Source organism: Somniosus microcephalus, chromosome 7 (assembly GCF_052327205.1).
Source record: "Somniosus microcephalus isolate GS21.2 chromosome 7, FLI_Smic_1.0, whole genome shotgun sequence".
Classification (NCBI taxonomy): domain Eukaryota; kingdom Metazoa; phylum Chordata; class Chondrichthyes; order Squaliformes; family Somniosidae; genus Somniosus; species Somniosus microcephalus.
Genome location: NC_140993.1, coordinates 216,574,327 through 216,592,251, shown reverse-complemented (window position 1 = coordinate 216,592,251; position 17,925 = coordinate 216,574,327). Strand labels below are relative to the sequence as shown.

Sequence of the window (17,925 nt, the reverse complement as noted above, 5' to 3'; positions counted from 1 at the left end):
GGCAAATATATTGTTTTCATATGCATTTTGAAAAGCTTCCTGTGTAAGTTATTCAGTGGACTAGACCACAGGCCTGCTACCCTCAGTCTCTATCAGAAACTACTGCCATAATATACTCCAGCATTCCAGTTCCATACATAGAAAATGGATGGAGGCACCGATAGACACAGGCTCCAACCAATCGGAGTCAGATGGGATTAAACAATGGCAGATAGAATTGGGTAGGCAGTGCAGGACTTGTCCGCACAGGAAGTGAATCCATTGCTGTCAGGACACACAAAAATGGAACTGGCACTGGCTCTAACTAGTAGGAATCAGATGTGAGACAGCACCAAAATGGGCCTCTTCATCCTTACTCTGCCCCTTTTTCTGAAAGCCTCCCATAAGCTGAGCTTGTTCCTCAGCGACACAATGAGGAGTGACTGTACATGGCTTTGTGGGGACATGCAACTTCTGACAGGTCAATTGCGTGTAAACTAGCACCAAAGAGGATCCGATATTGGTGTGTGTGAGGATAGGAAAATAATGGGAGGATCTTCCTTAATTCTAACTAACATTTTTGCTGCATGATTAAATTGCCCCAATTTACTGTGTTGTAGTAAACTACTTTTCTATACATCTTTTGAAATCTGCACAACTAAGCTAATGTTGCCATCCCAATGTTTTTTTTTCATAAAATCCGGATTATGAAGCAAGTTACGTGCAAGTTTCTACCTATATTTTGAAGACTTTTATATTGAATTTTATTGTACCTGGCAGCTTTTTTCCATTGCTCATTGTACCTCTGAAATTTTCATTACAAATGTTACCTTTAGTGTCTATCATTGCTTGTACTCCAGTGTTTTATAGCCTGTGAATGCTGCCATTTATATGTTCTTATTCCGATATAGCTTGCTACTATTTTATGCTTCATTAAATAACAGTGTTTTTTCTTTCTCTTCCCCTTGTCTCCCTTCCCTTCTGCCTTTCTCCCTTGCTTTCTTTGGATTCTTGCTCCAGGAGGACAAAGTGGTCAGTTTTTCAATATTTTCACTATATTGTATTTAGCTTTTAAATTGTGTTGATGTCTGAATTTGTTTTTATTCAACTGATTTAAAACTGGTTGCATTTTTGGTTTTCATTCTGAGGATTTTTCTTGAGTTGAAAGTTAGTGTGATATAATTCAGGTACAAAGATTTAATACATTTGAGAGAATGGGAAACACTGGCATTTTAGTTGTCTGTACAGAGATAAAGACAATTACATTCTAGTTTCTTAATACTCAAATAACTAAAGTGTTGAAGTTGTACAGCTAGATGTAGTAGATCCATATGTTAAAGTGTCAACAGTAGGAGCTTGTCTGGTGGTCATACATATTGGTGATTGTGGTACTGAGCCAGTCAGACTTGAATGTTTCAGATTAAGTCCCTGAGTTGCAGCTAACCTTTCTGGTGTTGGTACTGTCATTGATGAAATCCGAGCAGTACTATGGGATCTTTTCCAGTAGACAAGATTCCACTTTAGATACTATGTGAATATCCATGGACCATATTTCTACATATTGCCGCATTGTTCTTCACAGATCACCAATACTACGCTGTTTGTAATGTAGTATACATGTGTATAAAATAAAATTGCCAAAGCAACAGTACAACATGCCAGTCTCTAATGCAGTGGTAGCCTGCTCATTTGCTCCTATGACACCCTCGGTAATAATTTCTTGAACTCAGCCGGTCATTCAGGAGCTGGTGGGGCTATTGTTTCCCCATAGTGTGGCTAAATTGAATGCAAAAAAACCTTGGAGTCGAACCTCCTGGTGGTCAATTTAAGGATGAGCAGGCCAAGTGCCTACCTGCTACTCCATTCAAGGAACGGTGCAGGGATTTACAGATATGGGTAAAGTAACCTTAATAGTTATTAAATAGAATAGAATATCACATTTTACAATAGCAATGTCTTTGTTTCTGATGCACGTAAGGCAAAGGAAGAAGTGTGTGTACGTGCCAGATTTTGGTTTCCCTGGTAAGTTTAAAACTAGAAGAGATACATTATCACTGCTGTTTGGTTTGAGGATTTCAACATTCTTGACTCAGGATTTGTGGCACAAGATCAGTGGTTGTACTCAGCAAGCTTTGCTCCACCATTGGCCCAGTGCCTTGCCCACTCTGTGTGTAGCTTATATTTCATCTGAAATGGTCATAAAAAATACTTAATACTTTGTGCACAGCCTGCACATAGAGCAAGTCAGATTCTCTAAGCTAAATGTTACTAGACTAGACTAAGTTGCATGTATATTCTGCAGCTGGTATGTGCACACCTGTGCCAAACTCACTTTTTTTACATCTGTATTCCTATAGCTAAAATCTGTCATACAGTATGTATGTGTGCATGTGAAAAATGTACTTTAGTTTCTGAGGTTTAACCCTGAGTAGTCAGTTTTTGTAGCTCAGACAACCTGGTTAAAAAAAGACCTGAGATGGGTTCTCATTTCTCTCCTTGATGTTTTCTGGGCAGCTGAAGACCTGTAACTGTCTTATTGTCATGTTAAAGGCAATAGGCAGACAGGGTGAAATGTGTCGGCTTCTACAGTGCGAGGGTTCACTTGGTTGACTCTTCAGGACAGTGTGTTACGATAATGGGCCAGAATTACGAGAGTATGCCGTCATACCGCCTTTGAAATGCATGCGCAAAATCCCAAACTTGCGATCTGTCAAGTTCCAACTTGACAGGTTTTCTGGTCGGTGCAGATGATCTAATTGCTGGCACAGAGTTGGGCTAATTGCCCACCAACTGCCCAGCAATTACATATGAAAATATTATGGCTGGTGCAAACAGGCGCAGAGCCTGTTAATACAGCATAAGGGGATACCTCCTGACAAATGCAAGTAATTTAAAAAACTTATGAGGCCGGAAATGGAAGCATTTTAGGATTTTGTCCGTGGAAAATATTTATTTGTCCATGAAAAGTGCTACATTGATAAAATAATTTTTATTTTAGCATCTATATGGAGCATAAGCATAAAAAAAAATCAAACTGGAAGTATAGATGTTTATCCTGAAGGCTCTAGTAATGAGGGTTTGTTTTTTTCCTTTCCGGAGATTATAAATGAATGAGAGACCTTCTGTTTGATGATTGGAGCACCAGGCCCACATGAACCCAGGTACACTTCCGCACATGCTGCGCCCCTGGGATCCGTGGGCCATTACTCTGCCCTCGAGTACGCAGTGCTAACAGCAAGTTCGCGGATGAGGGTGCCCATCAGGTAAGTTCGCATTCTATTTGGGTGCCAGCGGCATACTCCATAGGTACGTCACCGACCACAACATGTAGTGTTCCAGGATAGTACAGTTCAGAGCTGGATATCCAAGGTAAAATGTGTCTGGTTCAACAGTGCGAGGCTTCCCTTGGCTGACTTTTCACGACAGTGTGTTGAGATAACGTGTGGTGTTCCAGGACAGTACAGCTCAGAGCTAGGTTTCAAGGTGTCTGATGTGATGAACAACTACTTATGCCATAAATATAATTTAACAATAGCAAGTAACTTACTGCATCTAACTTCAGGAGTGCTTTTTTTTCTTAAATCAGTTCCTATTTGCATGATTAAATAGTGGGGTTTTTTCACTGTGCAGTGCTCTAATAACATTTTCAACCTGTAAAAGTGCTGTACTTGGGTAAATTAAATATCTCTAATGTGTGTAATGTAAGCCACAAGGCTATTTTTAACCAGCAAGGATTTCATCAACTAAAAATTATTTTATTATTGAACCACACAACTGTGTGCTATAAGTATAATTAACTTGGGAGGGATGAGGTAATCCTGCTTGTGATCCTGGAAGTCCAAATCAACTTATCCTTCAGGCTTCTAGGCATTTTCCATATCCTGTCAGTGCTCATCAAACCCTTATTGTCCCCTATGTTTGAGGCCTACTGTGCCCAGTGATTGGGATACATGGCAGTAACACTTGCTGGTTGATCCCAGTACTTCCTTGTTCCTTCAGTGACAAGTGTTAATGAAGCACCACTCACTATAAACCTCTGTCTTGCAGGTCCTCAGGGCCCAGCTGTCACTAATAATTGCGTGCAGAAGAGAAAGCAATTTGTATGTTGCCACTGGGGTTGCAAAATTCTGGGAATTTTTAAAAGAGGAAACTTTCCATGGGAATTTTGGGAATTTATGGGAATTTTGAGTTTTTTTGCACACTGATGGTTTTTGTCTCTGACCCTTATATTATCTTTGTCGTCAAAATAGACATACTGTTCCATACAAATACAAACAGGCTTTCAAAACTTTATTTAGGTTATAATTTTGAACTTTATTGAACCCCCACAAAAAAGACCCATCTAAAATAAAATAAAAAGAGCGTCAGCTTATTTAGCCTGTAATTTGTCCTTATTTTGTCCCTTTGAGTCTTCTACTCATGAGTCTTCTGAGTCTTCTACTCCTCATTGCTCCTCCTGATTCTCTGACTCTGGCTCTGACGTGTCCATTTCCTCCTCTGTGTCAGTGTCTGGCTGTGTGGTGGACACTTCTGTATCTGGCTCAATAAGTTGTAGGTTCGCCCGGATAGCCACCAGTTTCTCCACTCTCTTGTTAGTCAGCCTGTTGCGCACCTTTGTATGCGTATTCCCAAAAAGTGACCAGTTTCGTTCAGAGGCCGCTGATGAAGGTGGGATTTGGAGTATCACCGATGCAATAGGTGACAGGGCCTCAGATGCACAAAGTCCCTTCCACCAGGTATGTGCACTGATATGCTTGCATGATTCCCATATCCCATCCCCATTCCAAAGACCTTGCTTGGTAGAGAACTTTGCCAGACTTCCCAGAACTTTGCCCACATCCAGATTGAGATGGTGTGAGAGGGTAGAAATCACACTGTAAGCGCTGTTGATCTGTTCTCCAGAAAGTATTGGTCTCCCAACATGCTTTGGGTCCAGCATGTATGCTGCAGCATGAATCGGCTTGACACAAAATTCTTGACGCGTCTGTATGAATTGAACAATTGCCTTCTCCTCTGCTTTGAGCAGCAGGGATGTGGGTAGGGCAATGCTGATTTGTTCTTTTAAATCAGTAAAAAGCCTGAGAACATCTGACAAGACAGCGTCATCTCCTTCAATCTGAGCAATTGCAGATGCTACTGGTGAGAGTAGTTTAAGGCTGCTAACCACTCTCTCCCAAAACACATCATCCAGCAGTATTTTCTTGATGGTGGTTTCCATATCCCCAGACTGGGATATTGCCATTTCTTGCAGCGACTCCTTACCCTCCAGAAGGCTGTTGTACATTATGACAACACCACCCCATCTAGTGTTGTTGGGCAGCTTCAGTGTGGTGTTCTTGTTCTTTGTCATTTGCTTGGAGTTGTAGGTTGCTGCAACTACCTGTTTTCCCCTGACATACTTAACAACTTGCTTGGCTCTCTTGTACAGTGCTTCCATGGTTCTCAAACCCATGATGTCCTTGAGGAGCAGGTTAAGCCCATGAGCTGCGCACCCAATAGACGTAATATGAGGGTAGGCCTCCTCCACTTGAGCCCAAGCAGCCTTCATATTCGCAGCATTGTCAGTAACTACTGCAAAGACCTTTTGTGATCCAAGATCGTTGGATAAATGCTGCTGCATCTTTGTGGCATTCTTTACATATGACTTTCTACAGTGTTTGCACATGTACACAGTCTTTCCATCTTTAATGCCTGGGGTAAAATGCTTCCACACATCCGACGGTAAACGTGGCATTGTTTTATGCAGAGAAATAAAGGGCATTCATCTCTGTGTCGAATTGCGGTCGATCAGCACGATTGCAACAGGGTGAGTACATTTTTGCTGATGCTCCATGTGATGGAACATAAGAACATAAGAAATAGGAGCAGGAGTAGGCCAATCAGCCCCTCGAGCCTGCTCCGCCATTCAATAAGATCATGGCTGATCTGATCCTAACCGCCAATCCACTATCACAGAACCAGCTCCTGAATCTAACAGAATTAGATACACGAAATAGGAGCAGGATCAGGCTACACGGCCCCTGGGCCCGCTCCACTACCCACAGGGCCATGACCGATCCGAACCTAGACTCATGTACAAATTCCTGCCCGCTACCCGTAACCCTTAATTCCCTTTACTTCTAGGAAACTGTCTATTTCTGTTTTAAATTTATGTAATGATGTAGCTTCTACAGCTTTTTGGGGCAGCATATTCCATGGACCTACCACCCTCTGAGTGAAGTAGTTCCTCCTCATCTCAGTTTTGAAAGAGCAGCCCCTTATTCTAAGACTATGCCCCCTAGTTCTAGTTTCACCCATCATTGGGAACATCCTCCCCGCATCCACCCGATCCAACCCCTTCACAATCTTATATGTTTCAATAAGATCGCCTCTCATTCTTCTGAACTCCAATGAGTAGAGTCCCAATCTACTCAACCTCTCCTCATATGTCCATCCCCTCATCCCCGGGATTAACCGAGTGAACCTTCTTTGTACTGACTCGAGAGCAAGTATGTCTTTTCTTAAGTATGGACACCAAAACTGTACGCAGTATTCCAGGTGCGGCCTCACCAATACCTTGTACAACTGAAGCAATACCTCCCTATTTTTATATTCTATCCCCCTAGCAATGAAAGCCAACATTCCATTGGCCTTCTTAATCACTTGCTGCACCTGCATACTAACCTTTTGAGTTTCGTGCACCAGGACCCCCAGATCCCTTTGTACTTCAGTACTTTCCAGTTTCTTGCCATTAAGATAATAACTTGCTCTACGATTTTTCCTGCCAAAGTGCATAACCTCGCACTTTCCGGTATAGTATTCCATCTGCCAAATCTCTGCCCACTTACTTAGCCTGTCTATGTCCCCTTGCAGGTTTTTTATGTCCTCCTCACTCACTACTTTCCCTCCCATCTTAGTATCATCTGCAAACTTTGATACGTTACACTCGGTCCCCTCCTCTAAATCGTTAATATAGATTGTAAAGAGTTGGGGACCCAGCACTGACCCCTGCGGAACACCACTAGTTACTGATTGCCAGTCTGAGAATGAACCATTTATCCCAACTCTCTGCCTTCTGTTAGATAGCCAATCCTCTATCCATGCCAGAATATTACCCCCAATCCCGTGATTTTTTTATCTTAAGCAATAATCCTTTGTGTGGCACCTTGTCAAATGCCTTTTGGAAGTCTAAATACACTACGTCCACTGGTTCCCCTTTATCCACCCTATATGTTACTTCCTCAAAGAACTCCAGCAAATTTGTCAAACATGACTTCCCCTTCATAAAACCATGCTGACTTTGTCCTATTAAATTATGATTATCCAAATGTCCTGTTACTGTCTCCTTAATAATGGACTCCAAAATTTTACCTACCACAGATGTTAGGCTAACCGGTCTATAGTTTCCAGCCTTCTGTCTACTGCCCTTTTTAAATAAGGGTGTTACATTAGCAGTTTTCCAGTCTGCCGGGACCTTTGCCGAGTACAGGAAGCATGACCTATACACACAGGACGCTACATCACCAATAGTGTATTATTTTGTATATTTTAAATTGAAGGACAACAGAGTTCAACAAGTAACTGGTTTATTTGGTATAAAGTCTGATTTACATACTGCATCATCACAACATCAGCAGAAAACAAAATGACTTCCCTCAGGACCCCTAACCTGGATCTTAAAAAAACTATAGCAGTCTTACAGATGCCTGCAGGCCAATCACAATTCGATATGCAAATATTACAAATAGAGGGAGCTAATCGCTCATCCACTCATCCAACCAATCAGGACACATTTGTTCACAGTCACACACAAAACTTGTAATTATTAAAACAAGCCAAGTAAGAAGATAAACATATATTGATTAAGAAATTCCTTAATAATTAAGATTCCATCTCTGTTAGTAATTTTAAGAGAGGACCTGTGGGGGAAAAAAAAGAAAGAAATACAAAAAAAACAATATTATGCTAGCATGTGCTTTTTTGGGCAAAATTCCCCAAATTCCCAAGCTAAACTTCCTGTGGAAAATTTCCGGAAATTTACCGGAAACTTTCCACCCCTTTGCAACCCTAGTTGCCACTGAAAAAATTGAATTTATTTGCTGTGCAAACAGGCCCCAAGTCTCAATGTCTCTTTATTAACACTGTTGGAATCTTCACATACCATACAGTTCAAGGGAATCCACCACAAAAGAAGAAATACTTTGCCCAGGGAAATCTGTCTAGTTTTCAAGATATACTTCAGCTCAGTTTGTCTCTCCTTCCCCTCCCCCCTCCCCCACCAATAGTTATTTGAACAAGTTGGGTGCATCAGTAAGTTAAGTGCTGAATTTGAGCTGGCAAGTCTTGATGGTGGATTTTAGCCCAACCCATCTGATGGAATACGGGCAGTTAAAACCGAAGGGGATTACTTACTGTTGTGTTTGTACCGTTATACACAACTACATAAAATAGTAAAGTAGCAGAGACTGAGAGTAACTTCAAGTGATCTTTACTGGGTAACTGGAACTTCGGCACTGACTATACAAATCGATACACGTCTGTTATATACGCTCGCAACTAAGGATGTACATCCGCAAAACAAAGTAGTCCCTTCAATGTTGTATACATTACACTTCCTCCCCCTTTAGTTTAATAGTATATTAATGCAAAATTTCTATAATTAACATACAGAGCCTGTCTTTACAGTAAACTTCTTGTTTTCTTAAAAGTAACAAAATTCAAATTCCAACATACCATTTTATATTGTCAACAGCCCTTTTACAAGTCAAGTCTCTGGGGAGGCCTCCTCTGCCTCTCTGGGTAACGTCTCTCCAGACTCTCTTGCTTTGGGGAATGAGACTGTACAGGTACAGGTGCATCAGGTGAGCTATCAGCACAGGTAGAGCTCTCAGCTGTGGATGAGGCTGATGCTGATGAATCAGGAGTGTCTGTTTCCATGTCAGGTGAGTCTGGGCGAGGTATAGGGGTGTTTTCCACCTGAACATCCAGAATTTGGTCCACATAACGTCTCAAAACGTTCTCTCCCACATCCACTGTATACATCAGTGGTCCCTCTCTTGTGGATATTGTACCTGGTTGCCACTTCTCCGTCCGGAAATCATGAGCAAGAACTGGCTGTCCCACACTGAAGCTTCTTGTTGGCTTAGCATTCAAATGTTTGAACTGTTTATTCTCTACATCATGACGTACATTCGGTTTAAGAAGGTCCATGCGAGATCTCAGGTTCCTGTTCAGAAACATCATCGCTGGAGTCTGATTAGTGGCTGCGTGTACTGCGTTCCAATAAGTAAAGAGGAAATTGTCTATCTTGTGTTGCAGTGGTAGATTCTCGCTGTACATTGCTTTGATGGCCTTCTTGAAAGTCTGTACGAATCTTTCTGCCAAGCCATTTGTAGCTGGATGGTACGGGGCAGATGTGTAGTGCTTGATTCCATTTTTCCTCATGAAACCTTGGAATTCGTCAGAGACAAATTGTCGTCCATTGTCTGTGGAGATTTGTTCTGGTAGGCCATTTCTAGCGAACATGGTCCTCAGAACTGAAATGGTCTTTTCAGATGTGGTTAATTTCATTTTAATGACCTCGGGCCATTTGGAATGTGCATCGACTGCAATCAAGAACATGGAGTCCATGAACGGTCCAGCAAAGTCGATGTGCACACGTTGCCATGGTGATGAGGGCCATTCCCATGGATGGAGAGGGGCTTGTGGTGGTGCGTTCTGGACCTTTTGACATCCTGAGCAGCTCTTTGTCAGGTCCTCGGTCTGTTTGTCAATTCCCGGCCACCACACGTATCCACGAGCAAGGCTTTTCATCTTTACCATACCTAATTGACCTTCATGCAGTTCATCTAGCACTCGGTTACGAAGTTTGGGAGGAATCCCAACTCGTGAGCCGCACATCAGTGTTCCCCGACACACATAACTGCTCCCTCCTAGCTGACCTAGCTGAGAATGCTGGAAACAATGAGTCACCATGCGCTGGCCATCCCTTCACAGTGATGTCATAAACTTTTGACAATGTAGGGTCATTGCGTGTTTCTCTTTCAATGAGGGAGTTTGTCACTGGTAGCTGCTCAACTATTGTTGTGTGAAATACCTCTGCTGAGTCAACTGTTGTAGTTCTCTCTGAGGTCGGCAGTGACAAACCATTGGCGTTGCCATGTTGCTTGGTCCCCTTGTATTCAATGTAATACAGGTGAGCCCCTAGGAAGAGTGACCATCGCTGTAGCCGTTGTGCCGTCATCGCTGGAACGCCCTTCCTTGGGTTGAAGATTGAAATGAGAGGCTGGCGGTCAGTTAACAGTGTAAACTGTTGACCATACAAGTAGTGGTTGAATTTCTTGACTCCCCACACAAGGCGGAGGGCCTCTCGGTCAATCTGTGCATAATTGCGTTCAGCTGTAGTCAGTGATCTTGAGGCAAAAGCTATTGGTCTTTCTGAGCCACCTGGGAACTTATGTGACAACACGGCACCAATGCCATGGGGTGAAGCATCACATGCCAGTCGAATAGGTAAGGATGAGTCAAAGTGAGCTAGCACCTCTTCTGAAATAATGAGTCTTTTACTCTCTTGAAAAGCTTGTTCACAGCTGTCACTCCACTTCCATTGTGACCCTGTCTGTAGCAGTGCATTTAGTGGATGTAACACTATGGATAGGTTGGGCAAGAACTTGTGATAGTCGTTCACCAGTCCAAGATATGATCTCAACTGAGACACATTTTCAGGTGTTGGTGCATTAATCACAGCTTCAGTCTTGTCTGGAGACTTGTGTAAACTGTCCTTGTCAATCACATGTCCACAGTATGAGATTTCCTTTTTGAAAAACTCTCACTTGTCTCGGTTCGGTCGGAGCCCATACTCCCGTAACCTGATGAGTACCTGTTCGAGGTTGGACAGGTGGTCGTTGTCATTCTTGCCAGTAATGATGATGTCATCAAGATAACACTGAGTACCTGGGATCCCTTGCAGGACTTGGTCCATTTCCCTTTGCCAGATTGCAGGAGCTGATGCTATTCCGAATACCAGCCGATTGTACTGGTAAAGGCCTTTGTGCATATTTATTGTCAGGCACTTCTTTGATGCATCATCAATTTCCATTTGGAGATAGGCCTGGGCCAAGTCAATCTTTGTGAAGCATTCCCCTCTTGACAGGGAAGCAAAGATGTCCTCAATGCGAGGCAATGGGTACTGTACTGTGTGGAGGACTGGGTTAACAGTAACTTTAAAGTCTCCACAGATGCGCACTTTTCTTGGCTTTCCTGGTTTTGTGCTGGAGGTTTTCTTCATCACTGGAACTATAGGTGTGGCCCATTCACTCCAATCCACCTTGGACAGGACCCCTAACTGCTCCAAGTTCTCCAGCTCTGCTTCTACCGAAGGGCGAATTGCATAAGGCACTGGTCTGGCCTTGTGGAACTTTGGATTTGCGTTCTCATCAATCTTAATTTTTGCTTTCATGCCCTTAAGTGTCCCTATTCCCTTCTTGAACACTTCCTGAGAGTCAGAGAGTATTTGTGACAGTCTCTCAGGAGTGGCGTTGATGTCCTCCTTTGCTGACACAAACAGTGCTTGGATGGTGTGCCAATCCAACTGTATTTTCCTGAGCCATTCGCGTCCCAGCAATGGTGGTCCTCCATCTTCCACTACATAGAGGTTCAATTGCGGTATGTTTTTTTCTTTGTATGTCATGGTCACTTTTATTTTACCTTTGGGGCACACTCTTTGTCCTGTGTATGTCTTTAACAGTACTTTAGTTGGCCTTAGCGGTATGTGTGAAAACAGTCGTTTGTAGTCATGTACAGAGATCACTGTTAAAGCTGAGCCTGTGTCCAACTCCATTTTCAGCCTAACTCCTGCCACTTCTGGAGTAACCCATATTATTCTGTGATCCCCTGTCTCTTTCACACTGTGTAGTTTTAGACAAGCCAGATCCTCTTCCTCTGAGTCTGTGTCACTTTTTTCTTTATCTGAACTGTCTCCAGTCACGTGGTGTACCTTCTTGTATCTATCTTTGAAAGGTTTCTTGTTTTCAGTCACTTGATGTACCTTTTTGTTACTCTGTATTGTATCAGTTTTCGGCTTCTTATTTGCTTTGCAGACTCTTTCAATGTGCCCTCGTCTGCCACATTGTCTGCAGTCTTTGTCTTTAAACCAACAGTCATTGTGGTCTTGTGACATTTTGCCACAGCGATAGCACTTCTTTTCTTGTTTCAGTGACATTTTATTAGTTGAATATTCCAGGGATTTTTGTTGAATTTCTAAAGCGCCACGTGCTGCTGCTTCCATTGATATTGCAATACTCAGAGCCTTCTCCAATGTGAGGTCTTTTTCAGACAGGAGCTTCTTTTGTGTGCTTTCACTTTGCATGCCACACACAAATCTGTCCCTCAATGCGTCTGATAAGCCCACTCCAAATTGGCAATGTTCTGATAATTTGCGCAACTTTGCCAAATATTCAGAAATGCTTTCATTTTTGCTCTGGTTCCGTTTGTGGAAATTAAATCTTTCGGCTATGAGCAGTGGTTTGGGGCTTAAATGGTCTTGGAGTGTGTCCACTATTTGTTTGAATGTTTTGTTTGCTGGCTTTTCAGGGGTTAATAAACTACATAGCAGCTCGTATGTCTTTGCGCCCATAACACTCAGCAAAACAGTGGCTTTCTTTTCTACCTCCACTCCGTTAGCCTCACAGTACAACTCCACTCTTTCAATGTAAGTTGCCCAGTCTTCAATGCTGCAATCGTGCCAATCATCGCCATTTTTTTTTCCAAACCCGTTTTTCTTTCTTTACTAGTTAGCTAGCGTCATGCAAGTCCTGTGCACTTTTCACTTGACTTACGTATCCCCTGCCTAGCTTAGCAAGCGTGCTCCATTTTCTCTACCTTCTTGCTCCTTTCTTCCAAATTTCGGTGTCCTCTGGATGCGATGCCAGAATATGAAGACGTAGGTTCATAATTCTCGTCGCCAATTTGTTGTGTTTGTACCGCTATACACAACTACATAAAATAATAAAGCAACAGAGGCTGAGAGTAACTTCGTGATCTTTACTGGGTAACTGGAACTTCGGCACTGACTGTACAAATCGATACGCATCTGTTATATACGCTCGCAACTAAGGATGTACATCCGCAAAACAAAGTAGTCCCTTCAATGTTGTATACATTACACTTACGTATTCAGAAGTCACCTGGTACTCACTGCCTGTAATCTTGTTCTGCAGGCGGGCAGGTTAAATTGGCCGGGAGAGTTACCCATAAACATCCCACTCCATTCCCGCAGTGTGGCATATTAACTTGCTCTTTGGATCTGGAGGCAGGGACACCCTCCTGAAACCGACAGGGTCCTTCTTTAAATATGCAGATCAGATTCCAATGACGTTTCTGGGGCCTGACTTCTATTCTAACCAGTGGCCGGAGCGGAGAAGCCATTGTGACTTTTCTGCCTGGTGAAGCTAGCAGGAAGTCGGGGCCAAAAGAGTTGCATTTATAACATTTTCTTTGACTTTCCTTGTGGAGGCAGAAGGAGCTCCTCCAGGTCGCAGAAGGGAACTTTAGGTCTCCCCTGCCCTGGGGAACCCCACTTCCCAATCGAGAGACCTTCTCAAAATACCTTCCCCACAACTTACTTGAGTGTTGGGGACCGTCCTTGGGTCCTGCCACCTGACATTTTGCCTCTGCCCAGTGGTTTCGGGTGGGCAACTAACTGGGGGGCATGCAGATGAGACCAGGGAGTTAAAATCACTTCGGCCTCATGGATGCTGAGGTCAGGGGGTGGTTTGACGCTTGCCTCGGACCCCAATCACCGCTCAGAACTAAAATTGAGGCTTATGCAAATTGGGGTGCTATAACATGAATAGGAGCCAGATTGCATTTTAACACCAGGCTGAGCAGTGATGCATCAGCGACTTACCCCCGGGTCAGAAGCTGCTACGAAGGAAGAAGAGACCCAAAAGGAAAGTGGAAAACTTTCCTGTGTGGGGCCTCCCCTGCCCGGAACTACACCCTTCCCTTCCACAAGACCCTCTCAAAAGCCCCTCCCCACCACTAACCTGCAAGCCAGCAGGTGGTCAAGGGCCGCCCGGTCTTCCTCTGCCGGCAGATGCTCTGCAACCGCTTAAAGCTGTTCCGAGCAGGAAGTGGCAGCATTTCTATAAAAGTTAATGGCCCAGAAATTTGGGTCTCCACGGGTGAGTACGCATGGGGTACTCCCCCGTCAGCACAATGGAAGTGCCGGTTTCCTGCATGCACGGGAAACCGGCACTTCCGTTCCCCTGAAAGAAGGGGTTCAGAGTTCGAACGCGTGCACAGGAGAGGCTGCGTGTGCGCATCGAACTTACATTTTTTTTGCAGGTTTTCCCGGGAGGGTAAGTCTCCAGAAGTTAGACATGTAAAAAGCAGTCGCAAGGCCTACTTTTTACAAGGTAAGTGGTGAATTAATTAAAATGAAAACATTTTTTCCACAGGTTTATTATTTTTAAATACTTTAAAGAAAGGTACGTTTATTTTTAGCCCCGTTAGAAAATAATTTTTTTTTTCCAAAAATTTAAATTATTGTTTAAAATAGTTATTTCATGTAATTTATAGTTTATTTTAAAAATGTGATTTAAAAAAAAATGCATTTGAAGATTTAGTGATGTTTTGGGGCTTATAGTATTTATAAGTTTGACAGCCTTTCCTGTCAAACTTATGAATGAAGCATTCCCTGCTCCGATTGGCTCCCCATGGCCTACGTGATCTCAGGGGACGCATCGAACTAACTGCGCCCCTGGGATACACAAGCACTGCGCGCCGGCAGTTGGAGGAGACCCAGGATCGCAATTCCATGGGGGCCCACAGCACAACGGCCGGCGCACAAGGTAAGTGCAGGTCGGGGGCTTACACCCGCAGGAAGCCCTCGACCCGCATTTCTGGGCCTATGTTGCTGAAGACCCCCTGCTGCCATTGGCAAGTGGGAAGTTGACTAGTCTGAGCGATTTCTCACTGGAAGCCTGCTTCGATTGAATGCCCACCCCTTGGGTGCAATTCCTGGTTACTCAACATTTTATCTTTCCAAAGAGGGTAAAATGAGTGCTACGTCTTAGGATGTGTGGAGGAAACAGGAGACTGGAGGAAAGATTATGGCCTGAAAATTGCAGTCGGCGGCTTTGCTACGGAGTACGAATATGTATTATCTTGTGCGAGGCCCAGAACATAGACTTGCTCTTCGGTGTGGCAGAGTTGTGCGCAGTTTATGACATCAGGAAGACCATGAGCGCAGCGTACAGCCGATGTGTAAGGGAAGACACGCCCACAAATTCTGTCAAAAGTAAGCCGCGCCCACAGAAACCTCTCTGTCTCTTCCATTGAAATTACATTTTAAAAACTTCAAAAAACTTTTAATTAAACTGGTACGTGGACTTATTTTATATCAGTATTTTGTTAAAAAAAACTTTTAATTAAACTGGTACAGTACGTGGACTTAATTTATATCAATATTTTGTTAAAATTATGTAACAAAATACCAACAATAATTAGGCATCTGTTTTCCATTTGAAGGTTAAAAAAGATAATTTGAGGTCAATGGAAAGATTCTTGTCGTTTGACCGTTTACTAAAGAAATCGTTTAGCTGTTCAACCTTCTATTGAGATTAAAACAGTTTCTATTACTTGGGAAATATATTAAACGTTACATTATTTATATTTCGTACGAAGAAACATGTTCCTTTTCTTATTTGCTCTAAGGAGCATTGTAGAGCGTTGCAGAGTGCTTTGCCAGCCCAAAGAATGACCTGTGCTGTACTTCAAACATCCTGGCTTTTTAAATTAAAGATGTGTTCGGATTTATTTTATGTAAATCAAGTAAGTTTTTTTTATTCTCTTAAGGCTAGCATTTAATATCCTGTCAAAGGTCCATTACAACGGATTGCAATTCAACAGCACTGTAAGGCGCTGGCAATGATCCTTCTGATTTACTATACACCATGCACTTATACACCATCTGTGGGGCAGCTTTAAATGTATTACATTTGGAGGAAGTATAAAATATCTGTGCTGAATGCCCAGTTCTTGATCATACAATTGGAGTGCAGGAAACATTGATAATTTTATATATTAATTGTCATATTTTATATTTTTAATGTTTCTAAATGTTGCCACTAGGCACATGTATTTTATTGCGGTGATACCAGAATGGTTAACAATTCTTTCAGATGCACTCAAATGGGTTCCTTTCACTAATCGTAACATTTTTGGATGTAATCGCTAGGCAGTTGGTGGGCAATTAGCCCAACTCTGCGCCGGCAATGAGTACATCCCCCATCGGTGCGGATCATCTGTCAAGGTGTACCTGAACTTGCGGTCAATTTCAAAGGCAGTATGATGGCGTACTCTGAGAGTACACTGTCATACCCACTGCAAAATCTGCCCTTGTATTTTCCCTCTTCACCTTTCTTGGATCTTCTTGCATCAAGCACCATCATTAGGTTGCCACAATTATTGCAGTATCTCCTGGCTGTCTGTCTTGGAAATAGGGTTCAATGCAACACCCAGTGGGTATTTCACGCCTCCTAGAGATCAGTCTCTGTCGGACATCTCCCTTTACTGATATAAAAACAGAAAATGCTGGAAATACTCAGCAGGTCAGGCAGCATCTGTGGAGAGAGAAACAGAGTTAACATTTCAGGTCGATGACCCTTCGTCAGACCTTTTACTGATACCTTTGGTTTAATTTTAATGGCGATGGTGTAAAATGGGTAATTTTGAATTAGCCATCTATTGTACAACACGCCCAATTTTCCTTCTTTTGAAGTCAATGGAAGGAAACATTGGGCGGGGTGTAAAATGGACGGCCAATTCAATATCACCCATTGTACACCATTGGCCAAAGCTAAATTGACCCCTTATGTATTGACCCCTCCTATGTAATGCATCATTACCAGCCAAGGACATGAACAGTTCCCAACTTTTATCTCTATCATTGTATGGACTGGCCACTATGCATTGTGTGAGAATGGCTCTTTCTCCATTTTTAGAGGGCGGGATTGAATATCTTTTGAGTACTCTTATGTAGGTTCAACTCTAAAATGGGATGAATTGCAAGAATAAAGATAGAACTGTGTCTGGCACAGACACAATGGGCTGAATTTTACCAGCCCTTTGGAGGCGGGACTGGTGGTAAAATTGGAAAAAATTACGGTGGGTTCCGATCCTGCCATCAACCTGCCTCCGTGCAACTTTGCCAGAGGCGGGCTTGCAGAGTCAGTTTCAGTTGCGCCTCCAGGCGGCGGGATAGACCCTTAAAGCACTTAACTATCACTTAAGTACCTCTATAATCCCATTTTGAGAGGCCTTTCAAATTTTTGCCACATTTCCAGCGTGCTGCACGTCTCTCCTGAAACACGCCAGCTAATCCTGTCGGGTTGACAAGTGGCTGGCTTCCTAACAGCTGCAGCTACACCATAAAAATGGAGCTCTCAACAAGGATCAGTTGCAGGTGGCAGAACTTTGTTTTTTCAGGTCTTGGAGAATTTTTTGCAGGTCCACTGATCTTGGAAGTGGTGAAGCTGAGATCCATCTCCACTGTGACCTCCTGAGAAAACCCTCTCCCCACATTGACTGAGCGCTTCCTCAATGGAGATATCTACCATTTATTTCCTTTCATCCTGGTCCTCAGATTCGGAGGATGAGCAGCCGCGGCAGCAGCAAAACCAGGCGCAACAACAGGAGCGCCAACCTGCTGCTCACCCACCTGATGGTGCACAGGGCAGAAGGCGCCAGTGCGGGGATGTACGTCGCCGCAGGAGATACCCCCAAAACAGGGTTTACAGGATGAGGATGAGCTTCTTCAACATGACTGAGCAGCAGTGCCAAAGGAGGCTGAGACTTTCGCGAGAGGTAGTCGGTGACATCTGCGCAATGCTGCACCAACACCTGACGCCCAGAGGAGTGGGTGGACACCCCTTACCAGTGGCTGTCAAAGTCACCACCGCACTC

General features: G+C 43.3%; 1 protein-coding gene across 3 annotated transcripts in view; it reads left to right on the top strand.

Annotated features, from left to right (window-relative positions):
* Positions 1 to 4,649, top strand: part of LOC147115113 (regulating synaptic membrane exocytosis protein 2-like) — a 435,839-nt gene extending 431,190 nt beyond the window's left edge. For all 3 annotated transcript variants that reach the window (XM_085993409.1, XM_085993407.1, XM_085993406.1), the window contains one exon: positions 1,000 to 4,649. In XM_085993409.1, the coding sequence (XP_085849535.1) occupies positions 1,000 to 1,047 (48 nt within the window). In that variant the 3' untranslated portion in view covers positions 1,048 to 4,649. The remainder of the gene's footprint in view (positions 1 to 999) is intronic.
* Positions 4,650 to 17,925: the final 13,276 nt, after the last annotated feature.